The sequence below is a fragment of the Megalobrama amblycephala genome, linkage group LG4, assembly GCF_018812025.1.
Source record: "Megalobrama amblycephala isolate DHTTF-2021 linkage group LG4, ASM1881202v1, whole genome shotgun sequence".
NCBI lineage: Eukaryota > Metazoa > Chordata > Actinopteri > Cypriniformes > Xenocyprididae > Megalobrama > Megalobrama amblycephala.
In genome coordinates, this window is record NC_063047.1 from 42653022 (window position 1) to 42672449 (window position 19428).

Below are 19428 nucleotides of genomic sequence, written 5' to 3' on the forward strand. Positions count from 1 at the left end.
CTTTACACTGTTGGTAGGGTAGTGGTGAGGCTATATATATATAAAATCAGCTCTACTTTTACAAATGCATGTAAACAATTATCCCCCGGTTTCACGTTTCAAGTCTAGTCCCAGACTAAAATGCATGTTTGAGCTGTTTTAACTGAAAGCATATCTTAAAGAAGACCTATAATGCTCCTTTCTCAAGATGTAATGTAAGTCTCTGGTGTCTCCAGAATGTGTCTGTGAAGTTTCAGCTCAAAATACCCCACAGATCATTTATTATAGCTCGTCAAATATTTGGGTGTGAGCAAAAACACACTGTTTTTGTGTGTGTCCCTTTAAATGCAAATGAGCTCCACTTTCCAGAAGAGGGCGGAGCTTTAACAGCTCAACAACAACAAAGCGGGAGAATCTCACGCAGCCAAAATGACGAAAGTGTTCAGCCTTACATTGTTCAAACCGGAGTCGACACTGATGGAGAGACTCAGGAAGAAGTTACAACTTTTAGACGTTTCTGAATGGTTAGTGGATAAATTGATGTAGTTGCTGTGGAGTTGATTCAACTCATCCACTAGCATGTGCCGTCATGTTCATCTTTTGTGCAAAACCCGTATGGACGCCCACTGTACATAGAGTACCTGTTTGGCAAACAGAGCCATACACACCAGGATAACGTTTATGATTGCTATCAAATAAGCTCTGTCTGTGAAACTGGGCCTATAAGTCTTGATCTGACGCATTTAAGTTCCTAGTTTGTCGACAGAGCAACACCTACAGGGGCAGGCATCTTAATAGTGCCCATGCTTGGGTTTTTGACGCCTTGCGAGTGGGAATGGGTTTGTAGGTCAACGTTTTGGACCACTGAAGGGTGTAATCCTGCAGTCAGTCTCCTGGTTGGATATAACCGATCAAGGTCTGTCGATCAGACGTCACACCATCTGCCAGTAGGCGTCTTCATCTCCTGCTTTCACTCATCAGCACTCTTCCGTCTGCTAGATTGATTGGCTGCAATGACTAAACCCTGGCCTGTTCAACCTGAACATTTTGTCTCTCGTCTTTTATTAGATTCCTGTCACCTGAGCTCTGACTCACAGGCTCTGACTCGGACAGATGGGTATAGGTCACTGCCCGTCACACAGACTGTTAGTAACCCGTCTCCCTTCCCTCATCTTCATCTTCCTCTGGTCCTGTAACCCTGAAATCGTAGTGCTTAACAAGATTTGCAGGCTACGAGAACAACATCATTGTAGAGCCCTGACTGAACTGCAATTTCCCAGCACTGGGAAATTAGATTTCTAAATTGATCACAGACATAAGAATGGTACATTCACATCTAAATTATTGGAAGCATCTCGAAAGATTGGACAAGGTCCATTAGGACAAAAGTAGCAGTGAAAATTAAGGGTGGAAAGGTTGTCAGGTTGAGTAGAAAAACACATGATGCCAGGAAAGTAAAGATATTATTCATCATACACTGACGTGCACTGCCAGTCAAAAGAGTAATATTCTTATGTGGAAACTGTAATACAGTACATTTCATTAAATAAAAATAAAATAATGCTAATTACTTATTAAATTATCAATACTTGTATTCAGCAAGGATGCGTTAAATTAATCAAAAGTGAATGTAATGACATTTATAATGGTACAAAACTTCATTGAAGTTTCTATTATTCAAAATTATTTTTCTTGAGCATCAAATCATCATATCAGAATGATTTCTGAACGATCATGTGACACTGAAGACTGGAGTAATGATGCTGAAAATTCAGCCTTGATCACAGGATATAAAATACATTTTAAAACATATTCACGTAGAAAACAGGTATTTTACATTGGAATATTTTACTTTATTTTTTGACTAAATAGAATTGGCGAGCAGAAGAGACTTCTTTCAAAAACACTAAATCACTCCTAACTTTTGATCGGGAGTGTAATTCACCTTGTTTCGCAGAAAAATAAGTTTTTGTATGTACAGTTGTGCAAAGCAGACGTCCTTCTGTAATATTGTTGATAAACCTGCGAGTGGCTCTTACCGGTGTAGATTTCTGCCTCTGACGGGTCCTCGACTCGCTTATGTTGAATGATGTAATCTGAAACCTTGTAGCCAATCAGAGGTTCCACATCGATCCATTCCAGCGCCACCATCGTACTGGAGGGTTCCAGGTGTGGAGCCAGTCTCAGTCTGTGAAAATGAAGAAACGCCAACATTGTGAGCATGCTAGAAGGATTTGACAAAATGCTGCCTAAGTAGGCCACATTTTAAGACATCATAGATGTGCCTCTGAAGCAAAGGCTATTTTAAAAGGAAGGCAGGACACTTAAGACACCTTGGGGAATTTGCTAAGAATGAATTGTGACCTTGCACAAGGTTTCTGCCCTTGATTCAGACACAAACATGCCTACAAAATCTGTGCTGAAAGTAAATAGTGTGGAGCAGTTTGGATCTTGCGGGCTGGTTTGTAAAAAATAAATAAACAAACAAACAAATAAATAAATTAAAATAAAATATAAAATATAAAAAATAAAATAAAATAAAATAAAATAAAATAAAATAAAAAATATATAAAATAAAATATAACATATAAAAAATAAAATACAAAATAAAATAAAATATAACATAATATAAAATAATAACATAAAATATAAAAAATATAAAATAAAATATAAAATCAATACATACATTAAGAAACATTTATTTCTTTCATGAAAGCGGATTGTCTGGATCACAAAATGCACTTAGTTGCATTGTTTTGTAAACTACCTTTCAAATGTTTTTTTTTTTTTTTTTTAATTATAATGTATAATAGCAGTACAACTATTTTCAATAAATAAATAAAAATAAAAATAAAAAAATTAAATCAAATATAACATATATAATATTAAATAATAACATATAAAATATATAAAAAATTTATTTTAAAATAAAATATAAAATCAATAATATCAAATATAAAATAAGATATAATATAAAATATAAAATATAAAAAATAAAATAAATACATTAAAAAACATTAAAAATGTTTATTTCTCTCATGAAAGCGGATTGTCTGGATCACATTCAAATGTTCTTTTCTTTTGTTTGTTTGTTTTTGTTTTTTTTTCTTTTAATTATAATGTATAATAGCAGCACAACTGTTTTCAAAATTGATAATAATCATAAATGTTTCTTGATCATCAAACCACCATATCAGAATGATTTCTGAAGGATCATGTGACACTGAAGACTGGAGTAATGATGCTGAAAATTCAGCTTTGATCACAGGAATAAATTACACTTTACTATATATTCACATAGAAAACAGCTGATTTACACTGTAATAATATTTAACTGTTTTTACTGTATTTTTGATCAAATAAATGCAGCCTTGGTGAGCAGAATCGACTTCTTTCAAAAAATAGGTAACACTTTGCAATAAGATACCATTAGTTAAAATTATTTAATGCACTTACTAATGTTAACTAATGTATTTAAGTGATCTTAACAAATGGAACTTTATTGTAAAGTGTCACCAAAAACAATCAAACTTTTGAACAGCAGTGCATATTTCATTATGTGACTCAGCATGTCATGAATTTGGCAGTGAAGATGAGGCATATTTGGCAGCATAATTTGTCTTTCCTGCTTTTTGAGCAGTCGAGGATGCCTTAACAGGTGCCACGAATCAAGTATCGCCTAAAGAGATCTTCAGAACGCCGGGTCAGGGTTACTTACACCGGCCGCCGCAGGGGGCTGCAGTTGGGCAGCCCGTCTTTGCCAAGCGCAGTCAGGTCACAGCGGCACCAGTTCTCGATGACATCACCCTTCCCCGCACACCAGTATGAGCTCATCGTGGCACTTTTGAAGGCCTGCAAAATAAATGGCACAGGTGAGAGAAATGCAATTATCTCCATGAGCAAACGTCCTTCCGGCGCAGTCGATGAGTCACCTCGAGTCGCCAACAACACACTCTGAAAAGTGGTGTATCTCTGTGAAGTTACGCAGGCTGAGGGCATCTCGGGGCGCTTTGTACAGACAAGAACCTGTCAAAATTTAATTGGAAACTGTACCAAAAAAGGTCAGCCCACGTGTGAATGTCAAGAGACTCCATCTCAGGGGCAATAATAAGACGAGCAAGGGCCAGAGAAGAAGGGACGGTAGGGTACGCTGGGAGATGAGAGGTCTTGACTCATTCTAAAGGACGTTTCGTGGAATTCTAGTTCATTTTCAATCAGACCACATGCCGCAGAATATGAAAATATTGGATCTTTTTCAGTCAAGTCAATCCTGAACAAAATCAATGTATTTGAATTAAAAAAAAAGATATTTCAACTTTTGGGAACCAAGTAAAACTATATATACACATTAACCCTAACCCCGCAGATCATTTATCATAGCTTGTCAAATATTTGGGTGTGAGCAAAAACACGCCGTTTTTGTGTGTGTCCCTTTAAATGCAAATGAGCTCCACTTTCCAGAAGAGGGCGGAGCTTTAACAGCTCAACAACAACAAAGCTGGAGAATCTCACGCAGCCAAAATGAGGAAAGTGTTCAGCCTTACATTGTTCAAACCGGAGTCGACACTGATGGAGAGACTTTTAGAATGAAACTGGACGTTTCTGAATGGTTAGTGGATAAATTGATGTAGTTGCTGTGGAGTTGATTCAACTCATCCACTAGCATGTGCCGTCATGTTCATCTTTTGTGTTGAATTGACCCTCGTTTGGTGTAAAATGACGGCATGACAACAACACTCGACTACAACAACTCTTCCTCTTCTCTAAAGCAGCCCAACATGGCCCCGCCCCCTTTGTTGTGTGTTCTCGGGGGCGGGGTTTATGTAAATTTTAGGGTTAGTGATGTCAGCAACCCAGGAAGAAGCTCGTTGTAGTCCCTACCAGCCGTTTATTGTAGTCCTTAAAAAATAAAGAAAAAAATCTCCTTTGCATTGAACGTTGAGCGTCGTAACTTTGCAGATGCTGTTCATGATCAAACAGCAACATTACACACTAACTAAAGTTAAAAAGTACCCCTTTAAAAGAAGCATTTACTTTGGAATGAATACATTTTTAATAATCTGATTAACCTTTTGTACAATTGAAAGGTTCCATAAGCTGCCATAAATTCGCCAGGATATTTTTTCCAGCGAACTGCAGTCAGAAAGTTGAGGCACCGAGAGCTCCAGCAGACAGTGATGAGGAAGCCGCCCATCTCCCTGATAGCATCAGCAGGTTTCTGGCTGCCAGACCTCACCCCTTATTTACGCACAGGCAACTCTCTTTAAACAGCCTTGATGAATGAGACGTTATTACAGCGGCAGAGAGATGGAGGGGGAAGACTGCAATCCATTGCGCTATAATGACTTTCATGAGAGATGCCTGGCAGAGGCACAGAGTCGAGGAAGTCAAAACAGAGAGTGAATGGAGAGGTGTGAGAGGGTGTGTGAGATCACGGAAACGGTACTATGATACAGTTCTTTTTACTGGAAAGTCAATGACCATGTGATAAAGACTATTTTGGGATAATACACTGAAAGATTCTTATTTAATTTGGATTTTTATGGACATAAAAACACTCAAAACAGTTAAGTTCTTAGTTATACTTTATTTTGATGGTCCACTTTAGACATTCTACTAACTATACTGTAAGAAACTACATGTAAATTAACTCTCATTAGAGTATTAGTAGACTGTTAGGTTAGGGTTCGGGTTAGTGGAATAAGTTAACATGCAGTTGCAAAGTTACTTATAGTTAATAAACTCTAAAAAAAGCTGGGTTAGAAACAACCCAAGTTGGGTTTAAAATGGACAAACCCAGCAACTTTATTGAACTGTTTATATATAACTGTATTGCTTGCTTAAAATTAATGCATGCTGGAAATGAACATTTATTAATATGTTTAATGCATGATTAATAAATGTTCACCTTTTGATTGTTATTGTTGCCTCTAGTAATTATGTGTCTGATTTTTAATTTACAACATATTTTGGGTTCATTTTAAGCCAGAAATATAGTCATTTTTAAACAATAGTTCAGTAAATAAAACTACCCAGCATGTTGAGCAAACATTTAACCCAACCGCTGGGTTAAAAACAACCCAATCACTGGGTTTGTCCATTTTCTACCCAACTTGGGTTGTTTTTAACCCAGAACTTTTCAAAGTGTAGATTTACAGCATTTATTAATCTTAGTTTTCAACATTTACTAATACCTTTTTTTATTGTGTTTGTTAACATTTGTTAATGGACTAACATGAACAAAACATTAGTTTTTTCACTAACGTGAACAAAGATTAATAATGCTTTAGAAATACAGTAGTGGCCGAAAGTGATTTGTTGTTTTTAATGACCATGCAAGTTTGACTACAGCAATCAGTTACTAATATATTGTTGGTTCTCTCTTGTTTTTGCATGTGTTAGGAATCCAAGAGTCCTTCATGTCGAATCATACATTCCCAGACAACACTATGAAAGTGCCGCTTAAAAGAAAGAAAATGTAACAAATATGCCCATTAGAGTGGCATTCAGCGCTTGCGAAAAGGGTTAAAAAAGTTTCTGCAAATGGGAAACAGATGATCAGAAAAGTGTAACATGAAATATCAATGCTGATGAGAGCAGCCCCGCTCGTGGACAAACACAGAGCCGCAGACGTGCACACACATTTACCACCAGCGGTTTCCTAGAAAAATCACGCTTGACTGCTCAACTGCACATGTGAAAAATAGACAAACCGATTACGGCTCTGTTTATGTATGCAGAGTAACCTAAGCCAGTTTCAACTGAGTAAACAGCGAGGGTAATTAGGTACGTGTGTTTGTAAGTGTGTGTGTGTGTGTGTGTGTGTGTGTGTGTGTGTAATGAGGGGGGATCTACTGGAGGTCAGACAGAGAGGGTGTACGGCGGGGATCCCTAAAGGCCTCATGGCAAAGTTATCGTTCTTCGCTCAAGGGTAAAAATAAGTCCACAATACCTGAGCAGTGATGTACTGTTAGTAACTGAAGCCGACAGTGTGCGCAGTAGTGAGCCGCGATATCAAAGGACACGCCCACAATATCAAAGGACACGCCCACACTCCTGCAGAATCAGTTAATACTGTAGAACAACTCATTGGTGTGAAATAAACAGTTCTGGAGATGTAGCAATTAAAGTTAAAGCTACAATCATTTTTATAGAATGAAATAACTAACTAAAAACAAACTCATTTAAAGAATGAACATCAGCATGATAAAAACAGAAACCATCTTTTGAAAAAATTATTTGACTGAAATTTGACTGTTTAGTTCAACCCGATCGTACAGCAATTCGTATGTATTTTACGAGGTGGCTAAAGCCCCGGGTATACTTCACTTTCCGTGCACGGACGCGTCTCACACATCTTTTCAAAGTATACTAAACCACGGATGCGTGCAGATGACTGAGATTGACACACGTGCAGTACAATTTTTTCTATACTCTTTACCAGACATCGTGTCATCAACGGGACATTCGCTGGACAGGATCGGAGGAGAAAAATAGTGCATCCACCAGTGCAACATAATTCAGAAGATACACCAAGAGAACAGGAATCAAAAACGATGGACAAGGCATGCTTCTGAGTTTACTCGTTTTTGAATCGCTCTTTACTGTGTGTATTGCCACCTGGTGGACTCTTCTGTCCTGCATGCGCTGTTGCACGGTGCACGGTGACGGGGTGTGCGGCCGGCCACGAGCCCTCCGTATGACGAAAATTACATCATGTGGACGGTGCCGAAATATACCCGAGGCTCAATTCATATGAATTTGTACAAATCACCCTGCCTCTAAACCGACCCGGCACTGGGGTTTAGACAAATCGTATGAATTAGCCACCTCATAAAATGCAAACGAATTGGTCGTGAGATAGCTTTGGTTTAATGTGTCTCACGTCCCATTACATTACATGGAGAGAGCGGGGTTTATGACGTACTGTATACCTATACGATCGAGACGCTTTGGCTTCGCTTTTCAGGACTCGTGTGGCACGCTTGGTCCTAACCAGACGCGATGTGACAATATTCCGGCGACAAGCTGTCAATCGAAAATCAGAGCGAATCAGAAGTGTGGACGAATCTTGGCAAGCTCCCGGCACTCGCAACGAAATGGATAAGTAGCTACACAATTTTAATATTATTAAAAATACATACTGAGTTACTGAAGCAATCTTTGTCATAGAATACACTCATCTGTTCACAATGAGTTGAATGTTTGAACATTCTTGTTTCCTTTCATTTATTTTGATCTGAGGTGAATTGTCCGTTTTTGCTTTCAGTATGGCTATAAAAGACACAAAATGATATTCACTCACATTAGATGCATTTAACATTAAATAAAGCACATACACAGCACCTGAGATTATCATTGCCATACTCTGTGTGGTTGTTCCAGCCGAGACCTCGCAGAAAAACAGAAACCATTTCTAAAATAGAATCATCGCGCGTCACGGCTAGTTGGGACAAAAACTATGATTAACATGGTAAAGATACAGAGCCCCGCACATGAAATGCAAGAAAAAATATTAAATCGTGCGCACGATTTACTATTTCGTTCCCTCGATTAACTAAATCATTCCCTCGATTTACTAAGTCGTGCACACGATTTAATATTTCATTCCCTTGAATGAACAAAATAGTAAATTGTATGCACGTTTTAGTAAATCGAGGTGACACATTAATAAATCGTGCGCACATTTTAGCCTACTATTTTTTTCATGCATGTCATGTCCAGGGTCCATATAGAGATACCGTTTATTGCGCGTTGCAGTGCGTAGGACACGGTGTCAGTGTCTCTTTAAATTAGAATTACAACTTCAGTTTCTACTATAAAGCAGCTCTCCAGAGCGTTCATGTTTTCATTCGCGTCTGACCTCGATGGCCTGAACAGAAGAAATTTGACTGAAGAATATTTTCACGTAAAAGAAGGCGGAGTCTCAGAGCCACACCCACCTATTACATCATGGTCAGTTCAAAAGTGTTTACCAGCTGGAGCGAACTTTTCCGGAAGTGTTTGAAACGAACACAAAACGAACTTCCTTTTGTCCTGATTTTGTTTCTAAATGACGATTTGACCAGCACCTTAATCGGAACCCCGCCCTGGACCAGTCTGGATCCCATACAAAGTTCAATACCAAGGTTTCCGAAGCAAAAACAAAAACAGTTTAAGTACAGAAACTGTCGATGACCCCTGAGATCCACCAAACCTCTCAGCTCTCAGAGAAACCCATTCTCAGTGACAAGACAATCATGACGTCTAAATGCTATTATCTGTTGTAACTCATCTGAGCTCACCCTATTACTGTCCCCAATCAGCGTCTGATATGTGCAAACATTAGCCAGCTGGCCCGAGGAATTGATTCATCCGATGACCCAAAACCTCAGCAAACAGGTCATTCCGATCATTCGGCCTAATGTATTGAAGGAAATGTCCCTGTTTCTAGGAACGCCTATAACCATCTTCCAGGAAGGGAGCCATGGCTTCGATTGAATCCGGGGTTCAGAAGGGGACACGAAGAATGCAAATAAAAGTGCACATCGTTGAAAAGCAGCAAACTGGCTCAAGGGTGCCTATAAGCTGATTCGATTTGCTTTCTCTATCAACCTAAATGGCCAGCAAAATCCATGGGTATAGCATTCCCTGGAAAATTGATTTCAGTCAGCATCTCGCCTAGGGTTTAACACCGACTATAAGGACAGCATCCGTGGTTTTCTTCTTCGGTGAACGAAGATTGCACCGTGATCGGATTGGTTGCACACCTTTGAATGTGTGGACAGCAATTCCCTAGCTGAGCAGCTTTATTCCAATAAGCAGACATATACTCAATTACAGCAAAGACTATCTTCGGCACACACAAAACACAACACTCCACCTGTTGAGTCGCTCGTTTTCGGGGGAATTGCTTTTAAAAAGTTTCTGTTTGCAGAGCTTTAAAAAGTCAGAACTGTAAGCAAAACTTGGAGGGCAAATAAAAGATTCTTGGCAGTGTGAGTTGGTATGATGTCAGACAGTTTGGGAAGAAAACACTCCTGCTGTTTTGCTGTTGCGACAAAATACTTTGTTTGACAAGCCTCCGTTGATGCTGATTGATGGCCAATCACAACCTCATTTATATCCGTCAGTGCTGTTATACTGTAGCATTTAATTAAACTTTAATCAGAGTTAAAATGATTGATAACAATAAAAAACTGCAACGAAGACTTGTTTAAGTTTGAAAAGTTTAATCTAAGTAGTGACAGATCCTTTTGTCTTCGTTGTGATTTATATTCAAGTGAAACAATTTAAGATCGTTCACTATAAGATCTGTAACGTGCATTTATAAAATATATAGGGTGAATTTTCATTTCATTAAATACCATATTTTCCTGATAAATAAGTCACACAGGGACAAAATTGCATTGCTATTTGCATGTATTTTAGATTTAGAACAGCATTCAGAATGAAAATTATAAGTATAAAACAAGCATAAATTACAGTATAATTCATTTATTGTATAAGCAAAGCCTGAACTAATTTATTTAAAGTGAAAAAGAAAATGTGCAACACAAATAAACTCCCTTACCTCTCTTATTCAGCATAAACCCAAATGTGTGCATTTTGCACGTTTTGTGTGCTAGATATTAATTGTACAAGTCGCTTTGTAATATTAGTTGCATAATGTTTCAGAAGATTTTAAAAAATTACTTATTTTCCAGAAATTATGTATTTGACAACACAGATGTGTCCTTGATGGCTTGAGTTCAGTATGGCCAAAAGTGATCAAGTTTGATTAAGCCATCAAAATATGAGGAAAATATTTTATATATTTTTTTTAAATATTATTTTAAACATGAAGGAAGATCACACTAAATGTATCATTTAAGAACACAAACTACAGCTACAAGTTTATGGAAGCTTGTTTTCACCATGAAATACAAAATAAAGGTAATTGTGAGTATTTTATCTCACATTTTATCTTTCGACTTTTTTTCGAGATTAAATTTCGAGATTTAATCTGTGAGAAATTAGATTTAATCTAACTTGTAAATGCAAGTTAATCTCACAATTCTGAGAAAACAAGTCATAATTACTTTTCTTTTTTTTATTTAGTGGGTGAAACATGCTTGTTTAATTCTACTATGCAAAAAAAAAAAAAAAAAAAATTTCAACATAATCAATTTTTAATATTTCATTGGTTCTCTCTTGTTTTGCATGTTTATAATTTCTTTTTGTAATTTCTTTTCGTTTATAACATCAGGCATATAAACAAATAAAACAATCGACTCCAAGCACAACTATGCAATATGTTTACAAAATCTTTAACACATTTTTGATAATATTTGAATCAAATTTCCTATTGGCTAGACATTATTTTTGACCACTACACCTGTATGCAAGATGTATTAAACATGGAGAAACATACTATACAGCAGTATGCAGACATAAGCGTGTGGTCCTGAGTGACGCCACAGAAAAAACACTTTACACCAGAGGTGTCCATTCCTGCTCCTGGAGGGCCACGGTCCTGCAGAGTTCAGCTCCAACCCAAATAAACACACCTGAACCAGCTGATCAAGGTCTTCAGGCAGGTATGTTGAGGCAAGGTGAAGTTAATCTCTGCAGGAGCAGGTTTAGACACCCCTGCTTTACACTTTTGTTCACTTTACTGTAGCGCCCCTTGTGGCAAGGCTGAGAATGCAACACATGCTTGTGTCAGAACAGAGTTCAGGTGTGTCCGAGCACCTGCTGCGGTTTCTTGCGTAAAGTATGGCAAATGAATGCAACAGTTTGGTAATTTTTTGAGTGAATTCACGTTCAACCAACAAGTAACACTGAGTTAGAGGAACTTAAAAATTTGTGTTTATGCTACAAATTATTAAGTTGATTGCTTGAATAAAATAAGTCACTCCAACAACTACCAGAGTTGTAGCCCTGGAACCAATTAATATCAGTTCAAATCAACAGCTATCAGCACACACTAACATAACTTATTTAACATGTATATTTAATGAACAAGTAAGATATTACTTGTCACTGGCATTAGCGCAGTCATTGCTTATAGAGTCAATGAAGTGTTTACCTTCTCTTCAGCACAAACGTCTTTTAACAGCATTAAACACTAACAGGTCTTTCCCTTCACTAGAAACAAACGCATTAACACTTAATTTCAACATTTATTCTCCTCATCCAGTCCTGCTGGGAACCAGAAATCCTAATTTCTGAAGTTATCAAGACAATTTCATTAAGTTACTACAACTTAATTTAAAAAAAAAAGTCAATTAATGCTGAAATTTGAGTTTAAATTACAGACGATTTTAAGTTGATGTAATGATCAGCATTATTGTGTCAACAGAACTCTACAAAATAATGTTTGCAACTAATTAAAACAATAAATTTGAATTTTTACCTTCCAACCTTTCATTTATTTAAGTTGTGGTAACAGGTACCCTGAATTATTTTTTAGAGTGTATGCTTATATGAATCATTCACAAAAAATGATCAATAACATGCATTTAGAAAATAGATATTCTGAATTTAGGATTCATGCAGACTTTGACTGCAGATTAGAGATGCATTAGAAACGAGTTTCCTGATGTATGAGAAATAACGTTTTTCTTCTTTATTTTTCATCTCTTCCCCAAAGAGTTCCTCCTTAATCCTAAAATGACTGATTTCCTATTTGCACAAAAATATAAAGAACAATGTATAAGTGTGTATGTGTGAGTTTGTGAAGGAGGGGGACCATGATGAAAACAGGATCAAAACAGTCACATGAGAAGCTGAGAACATGAGAAATGGACTGATAATTTCAGAAAAGTAGTCCAATGTCCCTCCATTACAATAGGACAAAACATGCACCATATGTCACCTACAGCCACTTCATTTTCCTCATATATCTGTGACAAACTGATTGCTATAAGGAATAAAATTCATAACTTCTGACCATAGCAACAAAAAAGCAGCTCAGGGTGGCATAAAAGAAGCCTCAATAAAATGAATGTTAAAATATGTTCTCAAAACTTTTTAAAGAGGACCTATTATGTTTTTTTGTTTTTTTTTTCACGTTCATCTTTCTTTAGTGTGTAATGTTGCTGTTTGAGCATGAATAAGTTTTCCAATGTCCCTCCAGCGGGAGTTCTTCTCTATATCAGTGTGAGTGTTTCTGAACTCCATCTTGAGTTTTCTTCACAATATTCCTCATTTAAATAATTAATGCGCAGAATAAAGGGGCGGGGCCTGGTTGAGTTAGTTAGTAGAGTGTTGAAACTGGCGGTTATGGTAAGGGGCGGGACATTTCCCAAACACCAATCACAACACAATGCTCCAGCCGACCAATCAGAGCACATTGTGCTTTTCAGAAGGAGGGGCTTCATAGAGACAGTAACTAAACAGAGCGTTACTGACAGACTGGGAAGAGAGGAGCTGCAACAATGGAGAATATGAGGAGAATAATCAACATTCAAGCAGGAAAACCTAAAAAATGCTGGGTTAAAAACAACCCAAATGGTTGAAAATGGACAAACCCAGCAATTGGGTTGTTTTAACCCAGTGGTTGGGTTAAATGTTTGCCCAATGTGTTGGGTAGTTTTATTTAACTCAACTATTGTTTAAAAATGATTATATGTCTGGCTTAAAATGAACCCAAAATAGGTTGGAAATTTAAAATCAGACACATAATTACTAGAGGCAACAATAATAATCAAAAGGTGAACATTTATTAATAAGAAATTTAATAAATGTTTATTGTTTAATTATTACCGATTAAACTTATTGATAAATGTTCATTTATGAAATGGACTAATAAATGTTTATTTCCAACATATTTTGGGTTCATTTTAAGCAATACAGTCATTTTTTTTAAATAGTTGAGTTAAATAAAACTACCCAGCAGATTAGGCAAACCCATTCGCTGTGTTAAAACAACCCAATCCCTGGGTTAAAACAACCCAATCCCTGGGTTAAAACAACCCATTCGCTGAGTTAAAACAACCCAATCCCTGGGTTAAAATAACCCATTCGCTGTGTTAAAACAACCCAATCCCTGGGTTAAAACAACACAATCGCTGTGTTAAAACAACCCATTTGCTGTGTTAAAACAACCCATTCGCTGAGTTAAAACAACCCAATCCCTGGGTTAAAACAACCCAATCGCTGTGTTAAAACAACCCATTCGCTGAGTTAAAACAACCCAATCCCTGGGTTAAAATAACCCATTCGCTGTGTTAAAACAACCCAATCCCTGGGTTAAAACAACACAATCGCTGTGTTAAAACAACCCATTTGCTGTGTTAAAACAACCCATTCGCTGAGTTAAAACAACCCAATCCCTGGGTTAAAACAACCCAATCCCTGGGTTAAAACAACCCATTCGCTGAGTTAAAACAACCCAATCCCTGGGTTAAAATAACCCATTCGCTGTGTTAAAACAACCCATTTGCTGTGTTAAAACAACCCAATCCCTGGGTTAAAACAACACAATCGCTGTGTTAAAACAACCCATTTGCTGTGTTAAAACAACCCATTCGCTGAGTTAAAACAACCCAATCCCTGGGTTAAAACAACCCAATCCCTGGGTTAAAACAACCCATTCGCTGAGTTAAAACAACCCAATCCCTGGGTTAAAACAACACAATCGCTGTGTTAAAACAACCCATTTGCTGTGTTAAAACAACCCATTCGCTGAGTTAAAACAACCCAATCCCTGGGTTAAAACAACCCAATCGCTGTGTTAAAACAACCCATTTGCTGTGTTAAAACAACCCATTCGCTGAGTTAAAACAACCCAATCCCTGGGTTAAAACAACCCAATCCCTGGTTAAAACAACCCAATCGCTGTGTTAAAACAACCCAATCGCTGTGTTAAAACAACCCATTCACTGAGTTAAAACAACCCAATCCCTGGGTTAAAACAACCCAATCGCTGTGTTAAAACAACCCATTCACTGAGTTAAAACAACCCAATCCCTGGGTTAAAACAACCCAATCGCTGTGTTAAAACAACCCATTAGCTGAGTTAAAACAACCCAATCCTGGGTTAAAACAACCCAATCCCTGGGTTAAAACAACCCAATCGCTGTGTTAAAACAACCCATTCGCTGAGTTAAAACAACCCAATCCCTGGGTTAAAACAACCCAATCGCTGTGTTAAAACAACCCATTCGCTGAGTTAAAACAACCCAATCCCTGTGTTAAAACAACCCAATCGCTGTGTTAAAACAACCCAATCCTGGGTTAAAACAACCCAATCGCTGTGTTAAAACAACCCATTCACTGGGTTAAAACAACCCAATCGCTGAGTTAAAACAACCCAATCCCTGGGTTAAAACAACACAATCGCTGTGTTAAAACAACCCATTTGCTGTGTTAAAACAACCCATTCGCTGAGTTAAAACAACCCAATCCCTGGGTTAAAACAACCCAATCGCTGTGTTAAAACAACCCATTCGCTGAGTTAAAACAACCCAATCCCTGGGTTAAAACAACCCAATCCCTGGGTTAAAACAACCCATTCGCTGAAAACAACCCATTCGCTGAGTTAAAACAACCCAATCCCTGGGTTAAAACAACCCAATCCCTGGGTTAAAACAACACAATCGCTGTGTTAAAACAACCCATTTGCTGTGTTAAAACAACCCATTCGCTGAGTTAAAACAACCCAATCCCTGGGTTAAAACAACCCAATCGCTGTGTTAAAACAACCCATTCGCTGAGTTAAAACAACCCAATCCCTGGGTTAAAACAACCCAATCGCTGTGTTAAAACAACCCATTCACTGGGTTAAAACAACCCAATCGCTGAGTTAAAACAACCCAATCCCTGGGTTAAAACAACACAATCGCTGTGTTAAAACAACCCATTCGCTGAGTTAAAACAGCTCAATCACTTGGTTAAAACAACCCATTTGCTGGGTTAAAACAACTCAATCGCTGAGTTAAAATAACCCAGTCTCTGGGTTAAAAAAATCCAATTGCTGAGTTAAAAACAACCCAATCGCTGGGTTAAAACAACCCAATTGCTGGGTTAAAACAACCTAATCACTGGGTTAAAACAACCCAATCCCTGGGTTAAAACAACCCAATCGCTGTGTTAAAACAACCCAATCGCTGTGTTAAAACAACCCATTCGCTGAGTTAAAACAGCCCAATCCCTGGGTTAAAACAACCCAATCGCTGTGTTAAAACAACCCATTTGCTGTGTTAAAACAACCCATTCGCTGAGTTAAAACAACCCAATCCCTGGGTTAAAACAACCCAATCGCCTGGGTTAAAACAACCCAATCGCTGTGTTAAAACAACCCAATCGCTGTGTTAAAACAACCCATTCGCTGAGTTAAAACAACCCAATCCCTGAGTTAAAACAACCCAATCGCTGTGTTAAAACAACCCATTTGCTGTGTTAAAACAACCCATTCGCTGAGTTAAAACAACCCAATCCCTGGGTTAAAACAACCCAATCCCTGGGTTAAAACAACACAATCGCTGTGTTAAAACAACCCATTCGCTGAGTTAAAACAACACAATCCCTGGGTTAAAACAACCCAATCGCTGTGTTAAAACAACCCATTCACTGGGTTAAAACAACCCAATCGCTGAGTTAAAACAACCCAATCCCTGGGTTAAAACAACACAATCGCTTTGTTAAAACAACCCATTCGCTGAGTTAAAACAGCTCAATCACTTGGTTAAAACAACCCATTTGCTGGGTTAAAACAACTCAATCGCTGAGTTAAAATAAACCAGTCTCTGGGTTAAAAAAATCCAATTGCTGAGTTAAAAACAACCCAATCGCTGGGTTAAAACAACCCAATTGCTGGGTTAAAACAACCTAATCACTGGGTTAAAACAACCCAATTGCTGGGTTAAAACAACTCAATCGCTGAGTTAAAAATAACCCAATCGCTGGGTTAAAACAACCCAATTGCTGGGTTAAAACAACCCAATTGCTGTGTTAAAACAACCCAATCACTGGGTTAAAATAACCCAGTCTCTGTGTTAAAACAACCCATTCGCTGAGTTAAAACAACCCAATCCCTGGGTTAAAACAACCCATTTGCTGGGTTAAAACAACTCAATCGCTGAGTTAAAAATAACCCAGTCTCTTGGTTAAAACAACCCAATTGCTGGGTTAAAACAACCCAATCACTGAGTTAAAACAACCCAATCTCTGGGTTAAAAAAACACAATCCCTGGGTTAAAACAACCCAGTCGCTGAGTTAAAAACAACCCAATCTCTGGGTTAAAACAACCCAATCACTGAGTTAAAACAGTCCAATCTCTGGGTTAAAACAACCCATTTGCTGGGTTAAAACATCCCAATCCCTGGGTTAAAACAACCCAACCGATGGGTTAAAAATGACCCAACCGCTGGGTTAAAACAACCCAACCGCTGAGTTAAAATGACCCAATCGCTGGGTTAAAATGACCCAATTGCTGGGTTAAAAAAACAATCGCTGGGTTAAAACAACCCAGTCACTGAGTTTGTCCATTTTCAACCCAATTATGGTTGTTTTTAATCCAGTATTTTTTAGAGTGCAAAACAAAGGCCACAATGTGCTGTGTTTAATTGTGGGCAGATTATGCAGGAATGTCAATGTTTGGTTCTCAAGTCAATGTAAACATGGACCGAATCACCACCTCATGCCTCGATCATGAAGCACTTTCCTTTCTGTTAGAAAACATGCCAAAAGAGGCGTCATTTTGGGTTCAGATGAATGACGGGGAACATGACAGCATTGTGTCTGAAGAGCATTCAGTCGGTCTTTGTGTCTGTTACGCTAATTGACAGGAGGCTGCGACTACAAGGAGTCCTGGCTCGTCCCCGGGGTCCATGACATCAATATCATCCTCATAATCTCGCAGTATTTTCAGAGCACGCTACGCACTAGTCTGAGCCGACTCGGCTGCGTTTTTCTCTCCTGTTTGTTTACCGAATCGACAGAAACCCGCCAGGGACCGTCTGCTATCGATTGAGAGCCTTTCGTCATTGTTGATACTCCTGTTATTAGCAAGGTCCACACACACACACACACACACACACACTGGCTTCAGCGTGAGAAGCAATTAGCTGAGGGAATCGGTGTTATGAAGCGGGTCCGATCCCTGTCAGGTACGCACCAGGCCAAAGCAGGCCATTTGGTAAGTGAGTCACTCATAGTCTCTCGACGCTGCAGAACAACAGACACTGGTTAATGGCATCTTGCCTTTCAAGACGTCAGCAGTGCGAGGGATGATGCAGGAAAAGAAAGCCCTTGCAAATCTGCTCCAAAAGTAAATTTAATATCCTCATTACGTCTGTGACTCAGATGATGCACGGCTACTAATGCAATATACGGACAAACGAGATATATATTCGACCAAGAAACGGTTAACATTTTCATTAGTCTTTTATTATGATTTTCATATATAATATTTCACAGTCTTAGCATCCTTCCAGACAGACAAAGCATTCTTGATCGTAATGAAAATCACTCCTGCCATCTACTGGTACATCTGGAGCAGCAGAATACGTCACTCATTCCCACTGCCAACATCCAACAAGAAAACAATATCTGAAAAATTCATGTTTATACCTTCCACATGTACGCTGAACATTAACCCTAGCTGTAGTTCGGTTATTTAGAGACCAGATGTCATGTTGATACAAGGTCATATACAGTGCACAATATATTATGGCCCAGCTCTTTATATAAAGAATAAGTATGTCCAACTTTATTCACATACTAGAGCGATACAGTATATGCTATTTACTAAATTTTGTGTCAATTGAGTATAACAAGTAACTTTAATGGATAACAGATGTGTTTCTGTCTGAGAGATATTTTGGAAAAAAAATATTAGTCCATTCACAGCATTTGATAGCAATCATAAACGTTAAACTGGTGTGTATGACTCTGATTGGCAAACAGGTACTCTATGTGTAGTGAGCGTCCATACGGGTTTTGCCAAAAAAAGATGAACATGACGGCACATGCTAGTGGATGAGTTGAATCAACTCCACAGCAACTACATCAATTTATCCACTAACCATTCAGAAATGTCTAAAAGTTGTAACTTCTTCCTGAGTCTCTCCATCAGTGTCGACTCCGGTTTGAACAATGTAAGGCTGAACACTTTCGTCATTTTGGCTGCGTGAGATTCTCCAGCTTTGTTGTTGTTGAGCTGTTAAAGCTCCGCCCTCTTCTGGAAAGGGGGTGGGATCAGCAGCTCATTTGCATTTAAAGGGACACACACAAAAACGGCGTGTTTTTGCTCACACCCAAATGGGGCAAATTTGACAAGCTATAATAAATGATCTGTGGAGTATTTTGAGCTGAAACTTCACAGACTCGTTCTGAGGATTATATTACATCTTGTGAAAAGGAGCACCTTTAGGTCACCTTTAAGCAGCACAACATAATAATAATAAATGTTTCTTGAGCAGCAAATCATCAGAATGATTTCTGAAGGATCATGTGACACTGAAGACTGGAGTAATGATGCT

The 19428-nt window shown here is 38.2% G+C and overlaps 1 protein-coding gene across 1 annotated transcript in view; it reads right to left on the reverse strand.

Annotated features, from left to right (window-relative positions):
* The window catches only part of LOC125267649 (astrotactin-2-like), a 458853-nt gene that overhangs the window by 41605 nt on the left and 397820 nt on the right, over nt 1–19428 (reverse strand). The window contains exons 18-19 of the mRNA XM_048189494.1: nt 3698–3831; nt 2019–2167 (exon numbers count right to left, since the gene is read on the reverse strand). Coding sequence (XP_048045451.1) covers nt 2019–2167; nt 3698–3831 — 283 coding nt within the window. The remainder of the gene's footprint in view (nt 1–2018; nt 2168–3697; nt 3832–19428) is intronic.